The sequence below is a fragment of the Jaculus jaculus genome, chromosome 9 (genome assembly GCF_020740685.1).
Source record: "Jaculus jaculus isolate mJacJac1 chromosome 9, mJacJac1.mat.Y.cur, whole genome shotgun sequence".
NCBI lineage: Eukaryota > Metazoa > Chordata > Mammalia > Rodentia > Dipodidae > Jaculus > Jaculus jaculus.
Window position 1 is genome coordinate 23,491,746 of NC_059110.1, and position 18,679 is coordinate 23,510,424.

The 18,679-nt window shown below is 40.2% G+C and overlaps 1 protein-coding gene across 1 annotated transcript in view; it reads right to left on the reverse strand.

Moving 5' to 3' along the window:
- Window positions 1-5,475: 5,475 nt before the first annotated feature.
- Window positions 5,476-18,679, reverse strand: part of Vta1 (vesicle trafficking 1) — a 78,818-nt gene continuing 65,614 nt past the window's right edge. The window contains exons 7-8 of the mRNA XM_004651156.2: window positions 15,676-15,756; window positions 5,476-6,509 (exon numbers count right to left, since the gene is read on the reverse strand). Coding sequence (XP_004651213.1) covers window positions 6,364-6,509; window positions 15,676-15,756 — 227 coding nt within the window. The 3' untranslated portion in view covers window positions 5,476-6,363. The remainder of the gene's footprint in view (window positions 6,510-15,675; window positions 15,757-18,679) is intronic.

Genomic DNA, 18,679 nt, shown 5'->3' on the forward strand with positions numbered 1-18,679 from the left:
TATTTGTTGGGGGGGGAGGGAGAGAGAGAGAGGGAGAGAGAGGAAAGAGGCAAATAGAATGGGCACACCAGCCACTGCAAACAATATCCAGATGCATGCACCACCTTGTGCATCAGGCTTACATGGATCCTGGGGAGTCAAACCTGGGTACTTTGGCTTTGCAGGCAAATTCTGTAACTGCTAAGCCACATCTCCAGCCCTTTTTTTTTTTTTTTAACCCAGTATGACAGGTATAAAAGGTTGGTAATAGGACTGTTTCAAATGTGAGAGTTTTTCAGAATTTCAAAACTTTATGTAATCTTTACTGGTTGAGTACTCCTAACCTCAGAAAATGAAATTAAAAGTGCTCCAAAAATCTGAACCATTTTGTACATTTGTCATGATCAACAAAGTTTTGATGTGTATTTTGGACATTATGACCATTTTTTGGATTTTAATATAGGGACCAGTTTCACTTGTATTTCACATATTAAAAAAAATATTTGATAGAGAAAGGAGAGAGAATGGGTGCACCAGGGCCCCCAGCCACTGCAAATGAACCCTGATGTCTGTGCCCCCTTGTGCATCTGGCTAACGTGGGTCCTGGGGAATTCAACCTGGGTCCTTTGGCTTTGCAGGTATGCACCTTAACCGCTAAGCCATCTCTACAGCCCAGTTTCACATATTTTGAAATTCTGTTGGTAAGGATTATGTCCCTCTGATGAATTGAAGCAATTCTTCATCCATGGTGACATTCTTTGCTCTAAAATCTTTTTTATCAAGTTCAATCTTATTGGCCTGTTGGCTTTAGCAGCAGCAGAAGAGAATTCCTTATCCAAAGAAACACATTTTTTTTTCTGTCATGATTTGTGGTTTCAACTTTATCAAAAACAAATCTTGACTGAATTTTAGATACATTAACATAAGATGTTCAGGGGATATTTACACTCACTAACTAGGACTGATAGCAGAATTTGTCTTGAAAACATGCTATAATGCAGATAGCTAACAAGAGAGTGAACTCAAAGGCCACAGACTAATCCCAAACTTTGTCTGTAGAAGTCTAAGTCTTCAGACCTGATGAACATCAAATCTCCAAAGGATGCTAGAACTCTAACTATGCAAGATCATGTTATGCATAGGAAAACTCACATGAAACCAGCGGAGAGTCAGCAGGGCCCATTTTCTTTAGCAGTGCAAAACAGATACAGTAATGAGGGAACTGGAACCCATTTCCATCACATGCACAAGGTATTACTATCCATTCATTTCTTTCTGTCCAAATTTTGTATCTGAAGACAAAATTTCTTTTTGTTTTTCGAGGTAGGGTCTCAATCTACTTCAGACTGACCTAGATAGAATTCACCCTGTGGTCTCAGGGTGGACTTGAATTCACAGCAATCCTTCTACCTCTGCCTCCCAAGTGCTGAGATTAAAGGTGTGTGCCACCATGCCAGGCTGACAAACTTTCTTAAACTTTCAGGTAGAAACTTAATGAAATAGTGAATGGCAGATGTTTTTGTTAATTTTATATTGAAATGCTTACCCCAGTTTAATCTGCAGGTGAAGACTATTTAGAAAAGACAAGGCAATATTTACAATTGAAAAAGGTACAATAAATGCAGAAAACTAGGACTTCATTTTGATGTGACACACTATGCCAATCAATTTGCATCAGGCAATTACCTCCCCTGTTACTGTCTGCACTCACAAATGTGATGGTCCGGCATGTGCTCCCAATATCAATGAAGCAATCAGATTGTCAAGCTGATGCTGTACTTCACCGTCCAGCACCCACATTCAATTGGAATATTCTGCTCAGATTGTCTGTGAGGCCTGACAAAGTGGTGCTCTTCACACTGCCCTGGTGATTTACCTACATGGATGCACTATTTGGGCTGAGCCTGAGAAGTAACTTGGTGATTTGGGCATAATTACTACTCTGTTGTTCACTTTCCTCATCTGCAAGACTGGGAGGGTAGGACCCACCTCTCAGGACAGCTTTTAAGAAGAGAGCTTCTCTACTGATAGTTCCAGGGTCAAAGTAGTCATTTTGATCCAATTGCTCCAGCACACAAAATGTGCAATGTTTAAACAAGCACCGGGTAGGGGTGGGTGAGGAGGAAGTAGCGCAGATAACCACACCCCTCCAGCTTCAGCTCTGCTATTGTTCTTTTAGAGTTGAAAATCTTTTTAACAAGTCTGTTCTTAGTGTATGCTGTTTTTTTTTTATTATTTTTTTATTTTTATTTGAGAGTGACAGAAAAAGAGGGAGGGGGGAGAGAGAGGAAGAGAGACCGAGCAAGCGAGAGAGAGCACTAGAGTGTCAGCCACTGCCAACGAACTCCAGAATGCATGCACCATCTTGTGCATCTGGCTTATGTGGGTCCTGAGGAATCGAGCCTCGAACTGGTGTCCTTAGGCTTCACAGGCAAGCGCTTAACCGCTAAGCCATCTCTCCAGCCCTAGTGTATGCTTCTTTATAAAAGACTGCACAAAACCTTTTAATACATATACTAAAACCTGGGATTTCTATATTTAAATTCTATTGGTACATGAGGGTATAAATTTCCCCAGTGTGGAGGTTTCTTCTTGGTGTGGCCCTCAAGCCTGTAAACCCACCTGGTACTTGTGACCATGGGAACCATTGGTTTCTGGTTCCCGCTGAATGGTGATGGGGATTTGGAGAGACAGTGTTGACAATCACTGCAGATAGTACTCTTATTTTTTCAACCCTTTCTGTTATGCTGGCAAAACAGTTATCACTTTTAGGAGTGATAGTTACAAGAACTCAGAAGCACTGTACTTCAAGCTGAAGATCAGAATTCTAATCACGTAGCATACAGTCTTCATTCCTCCAATATATATCTTCACACCCAGCTTGCACAAATCTTGAGACTACATCATCCAACCAGATCCTCTATCCTTAGATAGATGGCATGTCTCTTCTTAATGCAATACTTCTAATTGACCTTCAGCCTTCCATGACTTAGTCCATCTGTTAGAATCCCAGAGCTCTGAACCCATGCCTCACTCTCTCCTCTACCACCTGCTTTGTTAGACCTGAGATGCCAGGATGGCTTCCTGGTATGGTAATTGAGGATACCACTTGGCGAAGAGGGAAGGCCACTTACTTCCAGACCACATATCTGCACACCACCAAGTCCTCTCCCTCATAGGGTAGTTTCTTCCCTCCCTCCATAAAAAGCCACTGCCTGACCCTCACCTTCTCTTTCTGCTCTCCTGCTCCAGGTGTGTGCTTTTCCCATTTTCTCCACCCTCTCTATTCCTCGTTCCCCCTCTGATGCACACACCACTTCTCTTGTCTCCTGCCCCCGTTCTCCTTCTCCCATTATGGTAGTCTTAGATCTAAGAAACTGTCCATCTTGATCCTACATTGTGAACCCAAACCTAACACTATCCTCATCACAAGAGCTATAGAACCCATTGAAAAACTGCCATACAGGCCACATGTCTGCTCTAACCCTTAATGCAGCATCTTGCCTTATTCAGAGTTAAAAGTGTTGTGTCTTATCTCAGACCATCTAACTGCTCACTAGCCTCCACCCTACTGACCTTACTTTTTTCTCTCCAGCCCCATTCCAGCACGGCTGTCCCAACTCCTGCTCCCCTATCCTCGGTTAGGTTGATCCTTACTGCCCAAATTAGACATACTCAGGTCTGCAGGTATGTAAGAACCTCTTTAATTTTCCCAGAGCATCGATTACTATCTAATAGAGCAATTCCCAAAGTGTGTCTCCTGAACTTTCTTGCTGGTGGTGCTGAAGCCGTGGACCAAGAAGCACACCTTTGGGAGCCACAGCTGCAGGGATTCTCTCCTTCCAGCCTCCCATTCTTCTTGACTTGGGTAAGGCTAAAACACTTAAGACTTTAGGGCCCACAAGACTAATTAATTCTGAAAACACAGACAGCTGGGTGCCACACCTAGTTTCTCATTGGACAAGGTCTAGGCAAGTACCAGAGAACTGCATTTCTAAGAATCATCCTTTGAGAACCACTGGTCAAATATCGTACTTTTATTAAACATGTCCATTTCCTCCCCATTAGTGTGTAAACTCTGAGAAATACATTTTTTTTTGTTTGTTTTCTGCTGTTTCTTCTTTAAAACACACATCAGGATCAAAGCAGCTGCTCAGTGACTGTAGGATAAGTGTAAAATGCTTACCCTACTGCTGCATATCAAGTGTATCCTACTGTTCTAGGAAAAAAATACACACACAAAATTAAAAATTACATAGTTCAGTCTTCTCATGCAAGAAAGCAATTTTACACATTAGGCCACCAAGACAACTGGGGTTTCCTGATATTAAGAGAAATAAAGTATTATTAATAGTTACATTTTTAGAATTGGAATGAGCAACATTAAACACTTCTGGAATGCTACCCAGTGTATGGCATCTCATCCCACTTGAACCTTACAGAGAAGGCTCAGTGTTGCCCATGTAGCCCACAAGCCACTGGGCTTTGTGGTTATCTCCCTGTGTGCTCTCAATTGGAAGAATCAGAGAAAAAAGGTGACAGTTTTAATGTGAAAAGCTGAGTTAATGTGACATCGGCATTAAGATTTGCTAATCATGTTCACTCACTGTTTTTTTTTTTAATATTTTTTTTTATTTGAGAGCGACAGACACAGAGAGAAAGGCAGATAGAGGGAGAGAGAGAGAGAAAATGGGCGTGCCAGGGCTTCCAGCCTCTGCAGACGAACTCCAGACGTGTGCGCCCCCTTGTGCATCTGGCTAAAGTGGGACCTGGGGAACTGAGCCTCGAACCGGGGGTCCTTAGGCTTCACAGGCAAGCGCTTAACCGCTAAGCCATCTCTCCAGCCCTCACTCACCGTTTTAAAAGACCACATCCCAGCAGTTTTCAGTTCTGATGCTCTACAGGACTGTGCCAGAACCCCAGAGTTCCACGTGCAAATGCCTAACCTACTGATTAGTATGCGTTGTATGAAAGATGAGAGCATTTTCACATGTGCTTCTGAGGCTTCTCTGTGATGATTTGGAATAGTTCATTCAGTCTGAATATTCACTCTTCCAAAGGCAGTGTAGTAGGATCACATTTATGCAGAAAAAAGCAAACTGACACAAATAATTATGAGTGACATGTGTTCTTTCAAATAGAATGTTAGAGTAAGTGCCAGCAACTTCTTCCCTCGACAGTAAACACGTTAGACTTGTATGACATGTGACTGCAACCGTGGAAAGCAACAGCACGTAAGTGGGGTGGTGCTGTCCCCGTCAAGCCCTCATAGCAGGTACAGAGCTTGCTGACCCTTATGTTAATGGATTCCAGATCACGTTGTGTAAGTGACATCTCAGACTCTGAGAACATTTTATGTAACTTTTTCAAGTTAGAAACATCTTAAAAATTTTTGCGTCATACTACAGAAACATCTATATTCCCATAATTAAATATAAACACTAAAAAAGAGGACAATTCTAGCATGCAAATCAAAACAGACATTTGGCTCTGCAGTAACTTCAACCAATGAAAGGAATCCTTGTATTTATTTTTCATACAGCACAAATGCAGGTGGTTCGGTAAGTCCACAATCCCCTATAAGCCTTACAAATGCCACCGAGAATCTACGGTCCTCTGGCCCTCTGCACTGCTCTCTCTACACTCTACGGAATCCATACACAGCAGCCAAGAGAACCTTTAAAGCACCGGGTTAATAGACATTATAGAAACTTTCCTTTTTCATTATCTAAGCCATGAATCAAACTCCCTATGAAACAAATCCCAATGCCCATGAGCATCCCTGGGCAGAGAATCAGCTGGAGGCCAATATTAAATCTGGAATGATGCTACTTCCTTTTATTTCTTCCACAATTTTTAACTTAGCTATATCTAACATGTATATAAATGGAATTTTGAAAATAATCTTTTGTAGTCATTTAACATTTTTTAGTTCATATTTGTTTTACAAATACGAGAAAAAGCCAGCATCTTCGTTATAGAATATTCTGTCAATTTTTATTCAGAGTTAAATTTAGAATATTATGGAAATGTAAATTTCCCTTAGTGTGTATAAATTAAGAAAACTTATTCCTAGCATAATTTTATCATAATTTCATACAGACATGTTTTCATTTTCTGAACCACAGTTCAAGAACATTTTTATGACTTGCTAATAACATCCTCCCTGTGCGCTCAGAGGTAACCATATCCACAAAATGGATAATGAAAATTGGCGACGGCAGCTGACGAATTCTTCACCAGGAATCTGATGTGTACAAATGTCATTGTCACAGTCAGTGGAATAAAGTCTCTGGTAAAGCCAGGCTCCTGATAGGCTGAAGACAGAGTAATGGACTGTTAGTTCCTTATGCCAAAAACACATGGATGTCCTGTACAAAGGCCTCATTCTCTGCCTGTGGTCAGCAGCTTGAGGGCTTTCTGCAGGTTCTGCACCGCGGTGCTCACATCTTCGTACTGCAGTGCACTGCCCGCGTACTTGCAGTACTTCTGAGCTCTTGCAAAGTCCTCTGGAGTTAGGTGGACATCCCCTAAGGGAAGAGATGAAGACAGTTGGGAGATTACAGGAAGTCAGACCTACATTCAAGATGAGAGATGACTTAGTTATGTAAAACCAGTTCTTTTTCAATCCCACATGCATTTTGATAATTTTTATCCATTATTTTTTACTTACATAAACCATCTTAATATATAAGATATTCTTTCAATAATGAATTATGTCTTTATATTTTAGAAATTAATTATGAGAAAACCCAGTTTGTGTGAAACAAGGCATAGCTTTGTTTTTAGTGTTTATAAGTAGAGTTTCTTCATGGAACAGGACACACAGACTAAACCGTCAACCCTCATTGGAGCTGGGACATAAACATAACACTCAGCAGAGAGGGCAAGTAACACACTGTGGAAACATTACTTGCCAGTTCTTTAGCATGGAGCTATTTTACACCATCTATGTAAAAAACTCTTGAAGCTCCTCCAAAATTTTTATCACTGAAACACACAACTAAACATGAAAGCAGGGCTGGAGAGATGGTTTAGCGGGTAAGGCATTTGCCTATAAGGCCAAAGGACCCATGTTCTATTCTCTAGGTCCCACATAAACCAGATGCACAAGGGGGCACACACATCTGGAGTTCGTTTGCAGTGGCTGGAGGCCCTGGAGTGCTGTCTTCCCTCTTTCCCTCTGTCTCTAATAAATAAATAAATCTTAAAAAGCCATTATAAAGCTCTCTGCAATGTATTCTGTTTTCTAGTTATACCTGCCTTGTAAGTAACAATGAGTTCAACTAAATCATTTGGTTAAAAACTATTTATTTAACATAAGACAGGAATGTACTCGAACATATATTTCTAACAACATGATTAAAATCCAATAGAATACCTTGACTGTCAAAAAACTTATATTTATTTATTTGTGTATGTATGTTGGCAGGGGAGAGGGGGAGAGAGAAAGAGAGAGAGAGAGAGAGAGAGAGGGAGGGAGGGAGGGAGGGAGGGAGGGAGGGAGGGAGGGAGGGAGGGAGGGAGAGGGAGGGAGAGGGAGGGAGGGAGGGAGGGAGGGAGGGAGAGGGAGGGAGGGAGGGAGGGAGGGAGGGAGAGAGAGAGAAAGGGTATACCAGGACCTTCATCTGCTACAAATGAACTCCAGATGCATGGACCACCTTGTGAGTCTGGCTTATGTGGGTCCTGGGAAACTGAATGTGGGTCCTTTGGCTTTTCAGGCAAGTACCTTAGCCACTAAACCATCTCTCCAGCCTGAATATCTTGCCTTTTAACCCCCCCCCCCCACATATATTTTGTTGTATGAATGTGTAAATCTTTGAGGACAGTGCAAAGCACTTCCTAATTAGAAGGCTGGACAAAGGAATATCAAGCAGATGACACATTATAATTGTCTATAAGGCTGTACTGATAAATTATTTTCAATTTTTTGCCATTGTTAAATACAGCAAACTCTGATAGTATCTAGTAATGACGTGGAAACCCCAGGAAGTGGCTACTGCATTATTGTTATTTTCTAAAACCTTCAAAAAGCATACTGATAGCATTGTATGTATTCTAAACTTTTCATCTTAGTGCCAGGCAACCAACCTTCCAGCTCAGTAACTTGACTTCATTACTGTGAAAAGGTTGCTGCTCATACTTTCACTTGATTTCTCACATTTTAAAATAAAATTCACATAGAGTTAAATTTCTGATTTTAAGGTAATACATTTATAAATTTATATACAATAGTGCTTGGTGATACACAAAGTAATCATGAGTAAACATTATATAAAGTTGGTCTTTAATGTGATGAATCATATTATACATTCTTATTTTTACAAGAATATACTGATTTCCTTGAATTTTGTTCTTCAAAAGCACAGGAGAGAAAGCACCATGTGCCCCCAAGTGGTGTTTGAAAAGCCAGAAAGATTGCCCAAGACATGTCTCCCATGAAATCTAGGCTCCCGAGTTCTGTCTGGCCTGGGGCCCAAGCTGTCTTTACGAGAGGCTGCCTTCTCCCCTTCAAAGGGCAGGACAAGAACAGACAGAAGACAGCTGATTCCAGCCAAATTCTCTGCTGCTGTGGTAAGGAGAGCGTTGGTGGGCACCAGATCAAAGGCAGCATTGCTCAGTGTAGACAAATCACTGCGAGCTCAATTGACAGAAGCATCCCTTTCCAAGGTTCATTTATCTGATGTCACTACAGAAGATGGAACACTTAACTGTAAATATTTCCAAAACGCCTCTTCAGAAATTCTTTCCAATTTATGAGGCTACTTCTAGAAATGCTGGGCTTTGGCTGGTCCTCCTAACGCTCTCTCCACTAAGCTGAACGGAACACACTGGACCCAGAGGGAGAAGGAATGATCTCTCCTTCAATTAACCTTGAAAAGATGAGATGACAGTTCTGAACCTTTATATACAGGCTCTACCAAGACACAAAGCTAATATACCAAAAGCAGTACTGAATTAAGGTCAAATTTCATTATTTATTTATTTTTTAAATTTTTAAACATATTTTATTTTTATTTGACAGAAAAAGAGGGAGGGAAGAAGGGAGGAGGGAGGAAGGGAGGGAGGGAGAGGGAGAGGGACAGGGAGAGGGAGGGAGGGAGGGGGAGAGAGAGAGGGAGAGAGAGAGAAGGTGAGGGGAGAATGAGCACACCAGGGCCCCCAGCCACTGCAAACCAATTCTAGACACTTATGCTTCCTTGTGCATCTGGCTAACATGAGTCCTGGGAATCGAACCTGGGTCGTTTGGCCTTGTAGGCAAACACCTAAACTGCTAAGCCATTCCTCCAGCCCTAATTTCATTATTTAAGGTGACATTACATACTTTCCAGATATGCTCCACTTAAGACTCAAAAATCACTGAGGTAAGCTGATTTTCACACTAATATTACACAGTGGTATATGACCTAAAAAAGTAAGTACTATGCCACAGATAGTTTTCTTGTTCCATTCTCCTCTCCTAGACCACTAACTCATTACAAAGTATGTAATACCCATGCATATTAATAGATATACACATTAATTTAACATGTATGTGTATTAAGAGGTGGTAAGCACTAAACACTAAAGGGAAAACCAGAGCAGAGAAGGGCATTGGGGTATTCAAAGTGGATACTGCAGTGACAGTACTCTTATCTTTGGCTGTTTTTTTTTTTTTTTGTGGTTGTTTTTTTTTGATATTTTATTATTTGAGAGAGAGAAAGGCAGAGAGAGAATAGGTGCTCCAGGGCCTCTAGCCACTGCAAATGAACTCCAGATACATATGTCCCCTTGGGCATATGGATTATGGTGGGTCCTCAGGAATCAAACCTGGGTCTTTAGGCTTTGCAAAGCACCTTAACTTAGTCACCTCACCAGCCCACTTTTGCTCTTTTATAAAAGTATTTGATTTATTTACAAGGAGAGAGAGAAAGAGAGAATATGAATCAGAATGAAAATGAATGGTCATACCAAGACCTCTTGTAGCTGCAAAGGAACTCTAGATACATGTGCCACTTTGTACATGTGGCCTTTACTGGGCACTCAGCCACTGAATCAGTCCCCTATCTTAACCACTGAACCATCTCCTCAGCCCTTCTTTATTAAAAAGTATTTTCAGAGTAGTTTTAAGTTCATAATAAAACTGAGGAAGGTCCAGAGTGCTCATACCCCTCCCCCACATGCAGCCTCGTGCACGGTCATGTCACCCAGTAGTGTGGTGTCTGATACTACTCATGAACGTCTCCTGCATGTCATGATCCCCTAGAGGCCACGGCAGGGCTCCTTCCTGATGTGTTCATTCTCTCATGACCCAAATCCACCCTTACATGCCTGAGAACAGTCCACAGCAGTAACATTCATGTTCTCCCCTCTCACTTCCTGTCCACAAGACTATAAATACTGATCATTTCACTGAACCCAGCGTTGCCTTCTCTACAATGTCACTGTGGGAATCATACACAATGTGGCCCTTTTAGGGTGGTTTTCCACATAGCAGTGTGAGCTTGTTTCCTGCATTTTGTGTGTCTGTGTGTGTATGAATGGGTGTGTGTGTGCCATGGAGTGTGTGTGGAGGTCAGAGGACAACCTTGGGAAGCGTTGGTCTTTGCTATCCACCATGCTGAGATGAGGCTTTCTTTGTCTTTGCTTATGCCAGGTTAGCTAACCCATAAGCTTCCAGGATTCTTCTGGCTCTGTCTCCCTTCCTGCCTGTAGGTATGCAGGAATTATAGACATATACACCATTGAACCCAGGTTTATATAGGCTCTTGGGGTACAAACTCTGGTACTTAAGATTCTATAGCAAGTGCTTTTAGCCAATGAGTCATGTCCATAGACCACCTCCGTTTTTTATTTTATTTTATTTTATTTTATTTTTGAGGCTGTAGCCAGGCTGACCTAGAACTCACTATAGTTCCAGGCTGGCCTTGAACTCACAATTATCCTCCTACCTCTGCCTCCTGAGCATACACCACCATGCCTGCCCTTTTTTTTTTTTTCTTTTTGTTATTTTATTTTTATTTACTTATTTGAGAGATACAGGCAGAGAGAGAAAGAGTCAGAGAGAGAGAAAGAGAGAGAGAATGGGTGTGCCAGGGCTTCCAGCCACTGCAAACAAACTCCAGATGTGTGCGCCCCTTGTGCATCTGGCTAACGTGGGTCCTGGGGAATTGAGCCTCGAACCGGGGTCCTTAGGTTTCACAGGCAAGCGTTTAACCTCTAAGCCATTTCTCCAGCCCCATTTTTTTGTTTTTTAACGAATAGCTTGGTAGCTCATTTCTTTTGAACATGGAGTAATTTTACTTGGATATACTATAGTTTATTCTTCCACCACCAATGGACACCTTATGAATAAAGGGAGCTAGAAACATCTGGTACAGTATTTTGTGTTCAGTGTGTTCAGCTTCTTTGGGAAGACATCAAGAAATAAGACTCCTATGACATAATATATTTAGGCACATGATTCATTTTGAGTAAAATTTTGAGAAGGTGTACAGTCTGTAACTAGAATTTTTTATTTTTTGGTTTATTTTTATTTATTTATTTGAGAGTGACAGACAAAGAGGCAGAGAGAGAGAGAGAGAGAGAGAGAGAGAGAGAGAGAGAGAGAGAGAGAATGGGCGCGCCAGGGCTTCCAGCCACTGCAGATGAATTCCAGATGCATGCACCCTCTTGTGCATCTGGCTAACGTGGGTCCTGGGGAATCGAGCCTCGAACCAGGGTCCTTAGGCTTCACAGGCAAATGCTTAACCGCTAAGCCATCTCTCCAGCCCTGTAACTAGAATTTTTTTGCAAGTGGCTACTGAATGTTTAATTTTGTAAGGAACTGCCAACCACCTTGAAGATGGCATGACTCTAAGTATTCCTGCTCTCCAACATCCTCTGTAGCATTTCTTGCCAGTGTCAATTTCTGGGTACATGCAGTGCTAAAACCTCAGGGTTTTAATCTCATCTTTGTTTCCCGGATGACCTATGACACAGGGCACAGGTACTTGATAATCTGCAATTTCTTTGTGTCCGTTAAGGCTCTGGCCTCTGTCCTAGAGGGTCTGTGTTCTTGCTGCCGGGTTTAGCAGGCCATCGTGCATTCTGCACCTCGTCAGCTATCTTTCTGAATGCCTTTCTCCTGTGCGCAGCACATCATTTCACTGTGACAGTGCCTCAGGTGGAGCAGACGTTCTGACTGTAGTGGAAGCCAGCTGTCAATTCTTTCATGTACCATGCCACCAGCACTGCATCTAAAAATCCACTGTCAAACCCAAAGTCATCACAGTTTCTCCTATATCTTTTGAGAACTATACTTTTGAATTTTACTTTTAGGCATATAATCCATTTTGAGTAACTTTTTGAGGAAGTCTAAAGGATGGCCTCACTATTTCTAGTTTACTGTGATTTTCTTTATGAGTCTGAGATTTTGTCACGTGCTAGTCCCACATCTATTAATATGACCATGCACTTTTTCTTCTTCAGCTTCTTCATGTGATGGATTCCATGAATTCTAAATCAATTTTTCATAGCTGGAATAAGCCCCACCTATGGTAACTCTTATGCGTTGGTGCTTTCAATCTGCTCTTTCAATACCGAGGACTGCTGAAGGAAACAGTAGTCTGGAATTTAGTGTCTAGAGTAATGTCTTTTGCTGGTTTCGGTACTAGGGAAATATTCTCACAAAATGAGTCACTCTTACACTTTAGAAGAAAACTGAATTCTGAATTACCATTCTCTTGAAGTATTCTTACATCTATCAACATGGAACCAAATATACTTTAATTCTCAATTTCTCTATAACATATTTCTTTCTAGCCCACTAACCACACCTTAAGGACATAATAAAACAGGATCTTTTGTTATAGGTAATTTGTTACTTTTTATTTTGCAAACCTGTTAAGATTTAACCAAATGAGAAAAAAAATTTCTGAGGTAAATAATGTGAATCCTGACGGTGAAATGTTTTAACACTGTTTTAAATAATGTCATAATGATCCAAATGGTATCTTGATTATTAGATTAATTCCCATACGCTGTGGCCTGACTTCTAAATTTTTTAAATGTTTCATTGAACCATTTATCTATTTCCTTTTACAGAGGTATAAACATCCAAATTATACTATGTATAAATATAAATTACATGAGTATAAATTACATATAAGTATATATGTAACCATATATTATAAAATATATACTACATATATTTGATTTTGGCACATGTATGTGTGTTTGAGTGTGTGTAGCCCACAGGTCGATGTTGCCTATTTTCCTCAATTGCTTTCTATATTTTGTGTTTATTTTTGGGGAAAGGGTCTTTCACTAAAGCCAATGCTAACCGATTTTCTAGAACAGCTAGCCAGCAAATCCCACAGTCGTCCTATCTTTGCCTCCTTAGCACTGGATAGCAGAAGCAGGATACCACTTCTGACTTTAAATGTGACTGCTTGGAATCCAAACTCAGGTCCTCTTACTTGGGTGGCAAGCACTTTACCCAGAGCTGTTGACCCTGTCCCCTTCGATATATATATATGTATATACGTTTTCTGAGGTAAGGCCTCCCTCTAGGTCAGAGCTGACCTGGAATTCTCTCTATAGTCTCAGGGTGGCCTCGATTGAATTCATGGCAATCCTTCTACCTCTGCCTCCCGAGTGCTGGGATTAAAGGCATGTGCCATCACGCCCAGCTTGGATATTTTTGCTTTATATTTAAGTAGAGTTTTTAATAGGTGAATGGGACCACAGAGGAAAATCTGGAAACTGAGTACCACAGAGGTAGCACTAGCCGGACAGTTTATCTCTCTATGTATAGTCAGTAAGTATCTTTCAGTATATCCTTGAGTAAGTTGCTACTTTATTACAGGTTCCTTATCTACTCTTTTTGTCATAACACTTATTTCCATGAAGCATAGACATGTTCTTAAAACTATATGTTTCTGGATTCAAATTTTACTATAACTGTCAATTTTAGGTCTAGCAACTTATTTACTTTTAACAAAGCTGAGGAAAGTAAAATAAATATAAGGTAATTAGTACACATAGAGATAAGTTAAAATGCACTGCATCTTAACGTCAACTAGGCAAGAAAGTTCTGGTGCTTGAAGATACAGCACCTGGCCGACAGTGTGCACACGGTGCTCAACAGTTGGCTGTGGACAGGATTCTGGGCTCTAGTTCTTGATTACAGACTAAGTATATAAGACTGGTTAATCTTTCTCTGGGAACCATAGTAAAATGACAAATTACACAAATAAATCCAAAGAATTATAAAGGAAAAGCAGAGAAGAGAGCAGAAAAACTGAAATGGTAAACTGTGATTTATAGAAATTTCCAGAGAAGCAGAAATTGAGTACAAGACATGCTATTTGATAAAACAATAGCAAAAACAGTTCAGGATAGAGAGATGACTTAGTGGTTAAGGTGCTTGCCTGTTAAACCTAAGGACCCAGGTTCAATTCCCCAAAACCCATGTAAGCCAGATGCATACAATATACATCTGGAATCCATTTGCAGTGGTTAGAGGACTTGGCATGCCCATTTTCTATCTCTCTCTAATAAATTAAAAAAAAAATACTTTAAGTCAAAACATACAAGTGGGGAAGTGACTGGATTCATTTTATAAAAAACTCACAAAGTATCGAGGCAGGGATGGTGATGGACTATTTCTAAGACTAAGGGGGAGAAAAAAAACCACTATGTTTTTGTAATCTTTCCCACTCTGTCAACTTCCACATACTACCTTTACCACTTCTCAACTCTCCTTTCCACTCTTAGGCAAAAAAGATACAGTACATCTCCCTCAATATGGCAAATAATCTGCTTGAACAGACAAGGAAGGAGTAGTATCTCTCCCACTTCACCCTTCTGTAAGGGTTTTATCATGTTGCTTCATGTTGCTTCATTCTACAAACAAGAGGTAGCTGGGCTTACTGTATATAAAATCAGTGGACAATAAATCAGAGCTCCTAAAAGTAACCAGTCAAAATATTTAAGCATAAGAAAACATTAGCCATATGGAGAAACAAACTGAGAATAATCAAAGTAAGTCCAACATTTGACTAGATGTGAAAAGCAGAGACAAGACCATCAAAGTAGTTATGATTAGAATGAACACACCAGTCACAGCTTATGAGCCAACCAAATGATTAAGCTCACTCTGAGATGTTTATCCTTTGGACCATGCCATACTGTGGCTGTGCTGTAGAGGAAAGTGAGAATCATAACATGCAGTGACTCTGACCTGGTGGACAGTGACCCAGCACACACTTCCAAGGTGGCTCTGGCTAGACATTGATACCATTATATCCAGTTGTGCATAAACAAACAAAAAGTGAAGACAGGAGGCAAGTACTACAACCAAAGGGAAAACCTGAATTTAGGTGTACATGACTCTATGAAATAATCCAGGTTCATTTGAAAATTGAGAAAGCAAAGACATGGACAGAAATTTGTTTTAACAGCCGGGCGTGGTGGCGCATGACTTTAATCCCAGCACTTGGGAGGCAGAGGTAGATGGATTGCTGTGAGTTCAAGACCACCCTGAGATTACATAGTGAATTCCAGGTCAGCCTGAGCTAGAGTGAGACCCTACCTTGAAAAACCAAAAAAAAAAAAAAAAAAAAAAAGTTGTTTTCAATTACCTTGGTATTCAAATTTACATGGCATTCTAAGGTTAGATTGCAAAATACTCCAGAAGAGGCAAAACATGAACAGAACAGGCAGCCAACTCACCCTGGGACACTGTACTGAGCAATGCAGGATCGATGGCTGGAACAGTCTTTGGAGTAGGCTGGACAGCATTGCTTGCCATACCTGCCAATCAGAAAATCAGAGACATGATGTACTACCCTGCTTATTACAGATTAAGAAAGAACTTAAAGATGGGGGAAATTTTCACTATTTTTTGAAACCTTAATGAATTCCTATTTGTATTTATTTTATATTAAAGACTGGAATAAAAATATGTAGAAAAACACATTATGAATGATTATAGTCATGTCGGATTTTTCAACTTGCTTCTCAGTTGAAGCTTACCATGTACCTGTGATGGTACCTGTGGCAGGTGGGATGTATAGCCCCATAGGTTTAATTTTTTTTTTTTTTTAATTAAGAATTGTACTTCCAGAGCTGGAGAGATGGTTAAAGTGCTTGCTTGCAACACATGATAGTCCTGGTTTGATTCCCCAGTACCCACATAAAGTCAGGTGCAGAAAGTGGTGCATGTGTCTGGAGTTTATCTGCAGTGGAAAGAGGTCATCCCCTCTTTCTCTTTGCTTGCAAATAAATAAATATTAATAAAATTTGAATTTTCTACTTAAATAGCAGATTCCTGCCACAGAGGGCATGTTACTGCGGTCAGATCTCGGAGTCTACTTGTACGATGTGCGGAGAGCAGGCTGCAGCTCTAGCTGTTTGTGTGCTTGCTGGAGCTGGTGTCTGCTGGATATTGGTAGTGTCCCTCTGCTTGGATTTACTGAAGTGGGCCAGCATCTTCTGTAATTGAGGGTGTTCCCCTGGAATTTGTCAGCCTGCAATAAACCCTTTCCTTCCATAAGATGCTTCTGGCTGGATGTTTGTCCCAGCAGTGAGAAGCTGACTCTGACTACAACAGCACATTTTAAATAATCTTAGAGACAAGATGAAATACAATTATAACACAGTTCAAGTTGTAAGATGAGCTCTACTTCATCACTTTACATGGAATTATGAATGTTCATTCTAAAATTTTCTAGTTAACATTTCTAAGATGGTATTCATACCAAACAATAAGAAATTAACTTTGACATCTTGTCAAAATTTAACAAAGCTGTCATATTCAATGAAAGACTAGCACCGAAATTGATGGTAACATATTAGGGTTGATGTACTATAAAACAATCTGAAAAATTCAGTGGAAGATTCCTAAAAGAAGACTGCAATGAATCAATCAGCAGAGAAAGCTAATGAAGAAGAAAGCTGATTAGTCCAAATCAATAAAGCCAAATAACCTCTCAGCATAAGGCTCATCTGTACTAAGTCATCAGTTAGACTGGGAAGCACTATACTGGGATAGGAAATTTGTAGTCAGAGTACAGGGGAATGACTAGAATAAGGAAACAGGAAGGGAGAAGGAAGAAGATTCACAGTCACTGCTGGAGTCACAGAAGGGTCTACTCAGAGTGTGGCTGACAGAGGAAGAGACATTTACTAGGTATGAAATTCTGACTTAGAAGAATCAGGTCTCACTTCTAACTCAAAAGGAAAAAAAAAACATGGTTGAAACATGGTATATTTTATTACATTTAATTTCTAAATGATACTAATTCCATTTTATATCCCTTGGAGTTCTGAAACATCATGAAAATCTTATTTTTAAATGAGAAATTAAACTAAGGGAAATATAAAGACCATGGATAAAAAGCAAGCATAAATTAAAAAAAAAATTGTAACGACAACAAAAAAATCCACAAGCCTAAAGCCTGCCTGCCATCACTATACTTTAGGGAAGCAAACAGTTTCAAAGTATGCCCCTTACACACTGAGACATGTGTAGATCATTTTTTTCTCTCTCTCTATCTCTCCACCTCTCTGCTGTTCTTGGGTAACAAATTTGTGTTCTTGCAAAAATCAAAATCTTGTATGGTGTACTTATGTTTTGTAAATGGTGCTGTCTGTCCTGTTTTTTGTGTTTTTACTTTACACATATTTAGCAATAATTCCAGACTATTATACAGAATCATGACCATTCTTTTAAATAGTGACTAAATAGTTAAACAGTAACTTTTATAAGTTACTAAACATTTAAAAGCACATACATGATATTAAAAGTTAGACTGTTATAAAGCCAGATTTAAGAAACCTCAAAGTCGAGTCTAGGGCTCGGAAGCAACTGTGCTTCATACGTGTGTAGATTACTGCATATATCCTTCATGTAGATATATCACATCTTCTCAAGTCATTTGTATTTTTCCTAAATCAAATCCTCTAAGCATCTGCTTTACAAAAAGGCACTCTTTTTGATTATGACCCTGCATTAATTTTTATGCTTATTTGTACTATATAATTACATTACTGGCAGTAACAGTAAGGACAAAATGGAATTTATTGGGGGAAATTTAGTTAGGTGGTAAAATTTCATTTGGGCAATATTTAAGAAAGGTAGTCTCTAGCCTATTAAGTTCTGTGGTCAGGCATCCCACAGAAACTTGAACCGGCAACCCTGCTAGATGTGCCTCAGGCAGCACCATCAGAAGATGTGGCATTTGTCTGTCTGGAGACAAAGCAGCCAGTCCTGTCCTCCTGGTAGCCATCACGAGCCAGGAACACTGGCTCCACACACGCTCTAGTCACCTGCTGTGCCAGTCCATGGTTTCAGTTTATGTTGTTTATCAAGATGCCCAAATTTAGTAATTTTTTCTTCCTTTCTTGACTTGGCCTTTTTGGATAATTGGCCTAATGGTTGCATCCTCTAGACTGCCATGTACTATATAGTGAGATGACGTTAAAGACATTCCTGGAGGAAAGCAGTGGGCTTGGAAATTTGCTCCTTTTGGTCACTCAACAAAACAGAAGTGACAGTAAGTAATTTCTGCTTAGTTTTAAGAAGAGGCTCTGATAACATATTGGATAACATTAGCGCATGTTACAATATTGTAGTATTTCTAGTTAATTGTTAACTTGCCTATTATTACATGGTATAGAACTCTGAAGAGGGTGACATGGATGCTGATTAGAAAACCAGAGACAATGGGCTGGA